General features: G+C 37.3%; 1 protein-coding gene across 1 annotated transcript in view; it reads left to right on the top strand.

Moving 5' to 3' along the window:
• Positions 1 to 253: 253 nt before the first annotated feature.
• The window catches only part of LOC105055990 (probable galacturonosyltransferase 13), a 12587-nt gene continuing 3700 nt past the window's right edge, over positions 254 to 9140 (top strand). Inside the window, exons 1-4 of the mRNA XM_010938043.3 lie at positions 254 to 905; positions 3506 to 3564; positions 3687 to 3842; positions 7882 to 8469. Of these exons, the coding sequence (XP_010936345.1) occupies positions 695 to 905; positions 3506 to 3564; positions 3687 to 3842; positions 7882 to 8469 (1014 nt within the window). The 5' untranslated portion in view covers positions 254 to 694. The remainder of the gene's footprint in view (positions 906 to 3505; positions 3565 to 3686; positions 3843 to 7881; positions 8470 to 9140) is intronic.

The raw sequence follows: 9140 nt of genomic DNA, 5'->3' as shown, positions 1-9140 counted from the left end.
AAAAATAGGCCCCCCTCCTTCCATCTCTCTTTCTCCATCTCATATTCTTGCTGACCAAGGATCAAAAACCCAAAAACAAATAAAAATTGATTAATTAGCTTATGCCTTATTTCTAGTATTTTCTTACTCAAAAAAAAAAAAAAAAAATATATATATATATATATATATATATATATATATATATATATATATTATCTTTAAAAAAACTTAAACGAGGAAGAAGGAAGAGAAAGCAAGACCATTAGACCAAATCTCTCTCTCTCTCCTCCCGCCCCCCCCTCTCTCTCTCAGTCTCATGGAAGAAGGGCAGGAAAGATTCTCGCCCATTGCTTCACCCCCCATGTTCCTTCCATTTCTGGGTAAAAATTAGATAATAATAATAACAACAAAATCTTTCCAGATTTTTATTTTTATTTTTAATATAGTATGTAGAAAACAGAAGAGATTTAGAGAGAGGTAGCTTATGAATCGCTCCCACCCTCGTTTTCGGATCCCCAATGCCGGATCGTTGGACCTCCCAAAACCCGACCTCGCGATCCCTACGCTCCGCCGCCGCCTCCTCCCGATCCGATCGCCGCTCCCCTCGATGGCCCTCCGCCGCTGCTGCTAAGGCCGCCGCTGAAGCGATCCCCTCCGCCGCCGCGGCCTCCGCCTCTGCCGCCGCCGCCGCAACGGGGCGGCGTCGGCGACGACGATGCAGCTTCGGATCTCGCCGAGCATGAGAAGCATCACGATATCGAGCAGCAATGGGTTCCTGGACTCCATGAAGGTCAGGGTCGCCGCGCGCCACATCCCATACCGGACGCTCTTCCACACAATCCTCGCCCTCGCCTTCCTCCTCCCGTTCGTCTTCATCCTCACAGCCGTCGTCACCCTCGAGGGCGTCAACAAGTGCTCCTCCCTTGGTGAGCCAACACCCCCACCTTTTCTTTTTCTGGCCTAAAGTTTCGATTCCTTTCCAGCTCCACATTGGTTCTCATATCAAAAGGAGGCGTTTTGATGGCTGTGTGGCTGTCCATGGATGTATTGTTGTTTGATCCAATGAGCTTGGGATTCGTATAGGTTGATTTTCAAATCCTCTGTCGGTGATCTCAAATTGCCTCGTGAAAAGCCCAGATTTTTATGCTCAACATTGGATCTGGTATCGGTTGGAGAGGCGCTTAATGCTTTGGTTCTTGCAAATGTGCATGTCATGGGTTGATCCAATTTGGGTATTTGATTTGGATTGGTTGATCCAATTTGGGTGTCGTTTTGGTTGGTCCCTTCCTCCCTCTTTGAGCTCCCCATTCCTTTGTTGAGTTTTCAGATGGACATCAGCAGTTGTATTGGTTGGAGTTGGTTAATATTGCATGTCGTCATAAATTGGTTCGTCGCAGGTTGATCTGCTATGGCTACGGATTGAAATTGGTGGAACCTGTTCTGTTTGGTCCTACCTCAGTGCTCACTGACTCCCATTTTCTTGTAAAGCTGTTGAAATTGTAATTTGAAGGATGGTGTTGGGATCTGCTGAGTTGTTTTCTTGGTGGATTGTTTGTTGATTTGTTCTGTTTGCTGTCTTTTTTATATTTCATGGATATGGGTTATGATGTTTGTATTGACAGCTGATATGCTGATTTGAGCTGGAATGGTCTTTGGGCTTCTAGTTCTTTGATTGTTTGTTTGAGTTTGGATCACCAAGTTTTAGTTGAAGTAATCAGTTTTTCTTTGGCTTCTTGCTGATCTAAAAATACCAATATCCTCAATTTTTACCTTGTTTGATACCATTGTTTACTTCAGTCTGACAACCTTTGACTTCTGGATTTAGGATGATTAGGCTTTAGCTAAACTGAATTTTCAACTTAAGTTTCAGTTCATTTATAGATAGTCTTTCATTTAGTTTGTGCTTTCTTGTGATGTCCCACACCTTCTCAACCAACCCCACCCCCAAACAGAAAAAAAAAAAAAGAAGAGGAAAAAAGGACTTTGTTTAGCACATATATTGTTGTTATGCAGCTCGTCTTTTTTTTTTTTTTTTGGCTTTTTCTTCACCAAGGTGCACCTTGAACAGACTTCACTCTGGTAGATTACAAATTGTATCATGATTGCTCTCTTTTCTATTTTCGAAATAGGTCCCTAGAAAGTTATTTATTGACAGAAAGGCCTCTGTCAAAAAAATCATATTTTTCCTTCTTTCTTCACTTTGGTGTTAAATTTATAGGAGGATTGTATCATATTTTATCATGAAAGGTTTAAAGACCTCGTGGGCACAAGGTTTCCATGGTATTCAATATGATGATGATGGCTTGTTGCTGCAACAAAAAAAAAATGTTTGATATGATAGTGAGCTTTACCACATATAAGATTGAAAACTGGATTATGAGGTTTAGGATAAATTATAAAGAGAACTTAGATTCCGATCAAAATGGATGATGTAAGGCTCCTGGTGGTTTCCTGAGCTGCTGATAAGTTATACCGCATTGAAGATAAGAAAATTTAAAGTGCATGATTGAACAGTAACAGCTGCGAAAGTATTGCTATTGATAATAGAATGTCCGCAGTTCAAGATGGAAAAATCCGTGCCTCGCGATGTTTGGGCGAGAGGGTGGTCAGCTGGAAACAGAATGAAAAGAGTTTTTGAGAAAGGAAACCTGGACAGTAATAGTGTTTTAGGAAAATGGAATAGTACTTCTGTTAAATAAAGGAGGATGGATTCTTGTCTGGAGAATTACCTTATTTTCTTTTGTACATTTGGTTGTTCTTTTAACTTTCTTGTGTTGACTATTCAGAATGCAAAACTGGACCTTCTGTCACTTCTCCTAGTATGACAGCTTTTAGTGAATTATCACATCATCTAAATGAAAAGGACTGTTGATGAATCTGGATTTAGTTTTGATGTTCAGTTGTCCAGGTCTTACGATATGTATTTCATTTTTCTTTTGTTCTTCTATAATATTAAGATTGTAATCCGCATCTTCTGTTAAATCAAGTTACATGCAAACTGTGACAGTTTCATTAAGATTTTATGATTTTCTGTTTCTAATTCTTGTATTATATTTATATTTTCGTTTTAAAAATGATTTTACCATTTGTGACATTCTGGATCTATGTTCTTTTGTTGTAGCAACAAAAAGCAACACAGTGAAAAAAACAGCTTAGCGAAACTGTCCTATGTGGCATATTCCGGTTAAGATATTAAATTCAATGAAGCTAAAGTTGTATACTCTATTAACCTATCACAAATACATCAATATAATGATTACACTAACCAAGGTAGTCCAACCAAGGGAAAATGACTAAATGCATGGATTTGGCAATGAAAGGGGCTGTACTTTTAACTAAAGCTTTACTCTGGCAATGAAATGGATTTTATTTTTAACAGCCAAACAACTGTAGTTTAGAATACATCATCCTGGACTAAATAACTACAAATACAAGGGAACAAAGGACAAAAGGAGAAAGAAATCTGAGGATTCAAAAAAAATATGTCACATGCGTATCTTAACTTTCATCTTTTTCTTTGTTCCAGATTGTCTGGGAAGGCGACTAGGGCCAAGGATCCTTGGCAGGAGGGGTGATGATTCTGCGGTAAATATTTACATTTACGATGTATGCTTGGTTCATGATATCACAATCACCAGATGGTTTGATTTGTGAATGAAGAAAAAAAGTGCTCTTTTGTCTTGACTGATCTGATTGAATTGATACAGAGGCTTGTAAGAGATCTGTATAAGATACTTAATCAAGTGAATTCTGAGGAAATTCCAGTTGGATTGAAGGTGCCTGAATCGTTCAATGAGTTTCTTACTGAAATGAAGAACAACCAATATGATGCCAGGACATTTGCCATAACATTGAAGGCCATGGTATGTGATGGACTATGTGTAGATTATCCATTTAGTTGTTGCAACTCTTGAGATCACTGCACTTGAGAAATTCAGACGTGCCAGTTGTTTGCCTTAATTGTTTAAGAAACATCAAATATTTATGTTGTCATTATTGGGGGATTAGCATGTTTTTTTGAATGAAATAGCTGGAAATTGTGTTTGAGACTATTTGTTAATGGTTTTGTTATAGTTGAGATGCTTGATTTTTTTTTTTTTTTGATATGTGGCCACAAAGTTGCATATTGTTCTAGGTTTCAGAGGATACCCCATTAATTTTCTTTTTATTATTTATTTATTTACTTATTTTGTGTGTGTGTTTTCTTCTTGTTGTTGTTTTTTGTGGAGGAGGCAACATGTGTTGTGCTTGTCTACTGTTTTAGTTCTCTCTATGCTTTCTGACAAGCTACTCCTTTGCATCTTTCTTTGGCACCCTCTTGAGCATTTCGTGTGCCAGTACATTAAATTAAAATGTTATAGCTGCACATTACCACATATAACTGTTGCCTTGATGTCAGCCTCAATGTTTTAAAAGTCTGCCGTGGTATGGGAGCAGTCAAGGAACTGCACAGTGTGTCCCGTATGAGGATGCACGTGAATATGCCATTGTTGTTTTATAAATATTTATTAATTGAAATTACATAAAGCACAATAATAACATCAATATTTAATAATACTAAAGCTGATAGTCAGTTGCTACTTACTAGTTAGTACTTGTTAACAACAATCATAACATTATTATGAAGTAACAATGCCTGCATCCAACCTGGCTGTAGCCCATATCAAGCTAACAACTTGTTGAACCCACCACTGCTTACATAGATTTGCACAAGTAGGCCACTTGTGTGGGTAGATTATGCTAATTGGGCCACCTATTCGGTTTTTATGAAGCCTGGCCTCATATAGAAACCACATATAGGAAATGCAGTGCAATTATAGGACCACATCAACATATGTGGCCTCATATACAACTTTTAGACAATTGGTCTGTCTTTGACCTACTTATTTGTACTTTTTTTCTTTTTCTTGCCACTTGAAGGAACCTTTTTTCTTGAACAGAAGAGAAAATATCATACAGTGTCACTGTTTACACTAGTAAACTTATCTTCAGCCTGGCTTTAGCTGCCTTGTCATTTCAAGTCATCTATGAGATGTGATGCTGTTGTGTCTGAAGTCAAATTATCACAGTAAAGTCTAAAGATGTCTGAAGAGTTAAAATACTGAGCCAACTTTTTGTAGCGGGCTGTGTTTCCTGTTAGATGGTTCCAAGAGCTGGGGAATTTTTTACACACACGTCTGATAAATATGGTGCTAAATGACATGCCTTGAGTTAATATTTTGCATAGTTTGGGTGTATGGTCAGACAGAAGTTGAGTAGCACTATCGAGCATAGTATGATATAATGGTTAAGATCTCATGTGGCTTGTGTGTGTGTTGTACATGTTATGCTTAGGTATAACCTGAGTGCATAGCAGAATGGTTGAATGTGGAAATGTACTAGTAGGCATGGAAGCAGTGCACAGTCATGGGTGTAAATTTTGCGCTTCATTGTGGTATATGGGCTTGTTATCCATTCTAAAAGTTTGGTCATGGGCCAAGGTGGCTTGACGTGTTTAAACTAGCCTAATAGGATTTTGCTACCAACAAAATAAGATTTCTTTCGCATGAACCTGTCTATATAAGTAATATTGATGAAATATTTATACACTAAACCAGTCTGATCCTTTTGAATGTTAAGCAGTTGTTGGTTGAAAAGATGGAGAATTTGACCTTTATTATCATGGAGAAAGCCTTTGATAGCATCTAGCAAGAGTCATTTTGGTGGGTGATAAGGGAGGAATGTTTGCTAAAAAGCAGTTTTGAGCTCTAAAGTGATAAGCATAAGGAAATAATGATATCATAATTGGTTGTCATGGCCGGATTATTTATCTGTACTTGTGGTATGCCTTCACTTATAGCCTTTGATGTTTTTATTTCTTTCTGTACTGATGAAATCAATCCTTGGTACTCACAAAGGGACGAATTGTATACGTTATCTGTGGATAATATAGAGTTGATTGATGAGATTATGAGTGAGTGCTACATTGGAAATATATAGGGAAATTTTTTTCGTTTAAGAGCAGAGCCTAAACACCAGGAGAATTAAAGTAACAAATGTTGCACAGAGAATGCTGTCTTAGTCAAACTGCAATTGAAAATGGGGTCTTAGTTATAGTTATGGCCAATAAATATCACATACTTAACATCTTCATTACATGGTGTATACTGTTGCAGCAAATGGAAAGAGTAATGCAGTCATTTTTAAATTGAATTTTTAAAGAGAGAAATAAAGTGGGGAGGTGCTAATACGGAGTTATGTAAGCACGTCTTAATTAACTAGAGGTTTATATTTTATAATGAAGTGTGTCTCTGAAAATGCTGTATTGGCCAGAATCTCAAGAATGTTGTAAAGTTGTGAGTTTTGAGGCAGACCTGTGGTCAGAGAATGGATGGATTTGTACATGTGCACATTAAGTTTAAAAAATGAATATAAGGAAGGAATAACTGATTAAAAAACAATCAATAGTTGTTATACAAGCTATTAAATGCTGCATGATGGTTTTTCAGCCAGCCTTGCACTGGTGGTGGCCTTAATCATCAGGCTCTAACACTGCATCTGTCATAGGGCACAGGTGAATATGCCAACCAATAATAGTTTGGGCAGCTCATGACATCTAGCCTTGCCCAAACTATCTTTGTCTGGCTTTAGGTGTCCTCATTAGCTAGATTTTCATTCCTATTAAGGACTATCTCCAATGTTATTGTAAGCCTTCCAAATTCTTTGTCACAAGTACTATCCAAGTTACTTTAGGTCTTTCCCTCTTCTAAATCCTTTGTGGAATATTTAGAACTTTCTTAATCGGGGCCTTCTCTGATTTTTCTTTACATCCTCATACCGTCTCAATATGGTTTTGCATCACTTTCTTTGCAGTTGAGATAACTCTATGGCTCTGCTATACTTAGTTCTTCCTCTTACCTTTCTTATCTCCATCACATCACATTTAGCTCTGATAATACTCATTTGTATGATTTAACTCGATAAAGGATTGGAAAGCACATCATAGTTATCACCAAGCAATATATTGTATTTTTTGCCAGTATTATGAGATTTAGAAACGATGTTCCATGCCATATGCATATTGGCTTGCACTAGCACAAAAAGATATCAAAGTTTGTGAGAAGATACTCTGCAAATATATATGTGAAAACTCTTGGTTTTTATTATCTAAATAATCTTTATTCTTTCATTGTAAAGATAGACATATTTTGACATTTAATCCACAAATGTTACTGATTTACACTCAATGCTTCTTGTACATGCATGTTCTTTTACGTTTATATCACTAGAATAAGCATGTCATGCTATATCAAGAACTCTAAATCACAAATTACCAACAAGGGAAGAAGATTTTGCGAAAAATAACATTTTTAGATAGTTTCAGAATTGCAGATCTCTAATAAGAACCTAGTGCATCATTAGGTGCATCCGTATTTCGCATTAGTAAAGTTTGACAACTGGTTTGCTAAAAAACTGAACAGCTTTTTGTAAATAAATATAATATATGATTTTCCTCGTGTGGTCAATATCATACTGATTAGGTCAAATCTTGTGACTGTTGATATGTTGGGATATGCAGTGATACCATAAACCATGTTCGCACTTATTTATTATGATATGCTCTTAGTGACTGTTACACGAGAGAAGCAGCTGTTTTCTGTAGCGTTTGAATCTACATAGATTTTTTTTTCTCTTTTAAGAACATTGTTGGATATTATGGGATTACTCTTTTTCTGTTATCACTGTTATCAGATAGAATGTTGTCCCACTTAACTACATTCTCTCATTACACGGGGCATTTTGTATTTGCTAAGTGTAAATGTTTTTTAAGCTCCATTCCATCCATGTACTTTTGTTTTTCAAGTTTCTTCTTTTTTGTTTCATTTACTAATTCTTATAAAACTTTTTAACTCATTGATACAGATGGAAAATATGGACAGAGATATCAAAAGATCAAGGTTGGCAGAGCAGTTGAACAAACATTTTGCCGCAAGCGCAATTCCAAAAGGCATCCATTGTCTCTCTTTACGTCTGACAGATGAGTACTCTTCCAATGCTCATGCACGAAAGCAGTTGCCACCTCCAGAATTGCTACCATTCCTCTCTGATAACTCCTACCGACATTTTATATTAGCAAGTGATAATATCCTTGCCGCTTCTGTTGTGGTCACCTCAACTGTGAGATCTTCTTTGAAACCTGAAGAGATAGTCTTTCATGTTATCACTGACAAAAAGACTTATCCAGGGATGCATTCATGGTTTGCACTGAATCCTCTTTCTCCAGCCATTGTTGAGGTAAAAGGTGTTCACCAGTTTGACTGGTTGACAAGAGAAAATGTGCCTGTCCTTGATGCTATAGAGAATTACCGTGGTGTCAGAATCCATTATCATGGAGATCATGTTGCAGGGACCAATGCCACTGACAATCCGAGAGTTTTTGCTTCAAAACTTCAGGCCAGGAGCCCAAAATACATTTCTCTACTCAACCATCTCCGTATTTACCTGCCTGAGGTAAATATTTTTGATCATTGTAGATATTCTTTAGTTGTGTAGACTCATCTACCTTGATGCAGGATTTAATGCTAGGGAATTTACCAGAATTGTTTTTTGCATGTGAATGAGAAATTGCTTTGGGAAACAAGAAGGTAGTGGAAGGACCCAATGAAATCTGAATGTTTGCTCAAGCTGTTTTGAAAGGTTGAGAATTGGATTGTCAAGCACCTGAAATGAGAAGAAAGGGAAAAGCACATTCAGATATCAAATGTTGTTCAAGAACGCACATACACAGGGTTTTGAATGCAGGGTTTGGGTTTTAAGAGGGATGAACATGGTTCGAAAAAAATATATATATAGTTGTTTCTAGATGTGAAAATTGGAGCGAAGGAGGGAGGGAGACTTGAGTTTCAAGATAGGAGTGTTTCATGGGATGGAAAACAGAGGTAGGGACAATGGAGCAAGGGAGAGGGACTTGACCTTAAAGGTACTTAAATCAGGAGAAGGGTGACCTCTCGATGATCCCTTCCTTTGGCCATACATATGGGTTTGCATCTGAAAGAGTAACTAAAAATGGTTAAGAAAAAGGAATATGGTCCCACCTGTCTTCTGAATCAAAGCTAGCTATTAGCATAACGGAACCATCTAAGAAGGAAACAGCAGGACTTTTTTTATAAAAAAAGAGAAAA

This window comes from Elaeis guineensis, chromosome 13, assembly GCF_000442705.2.
Source record: "Elaeis guineensis isolate ETL-2024a chromosome 13, EG11, whole genome shotgun sequence".
In the NCBI taxonomy this organism is placed as follows: domain Eukaryota; kingdom Viridiplantae; phylum Streptophyta; class Magnoliopsida; order Arecales; family Arecaceae; genus Elaeis; species Elaeis guineensis.
This window is presented reverse-complemented; position numbering and strand designations above follow the sequence as displayed.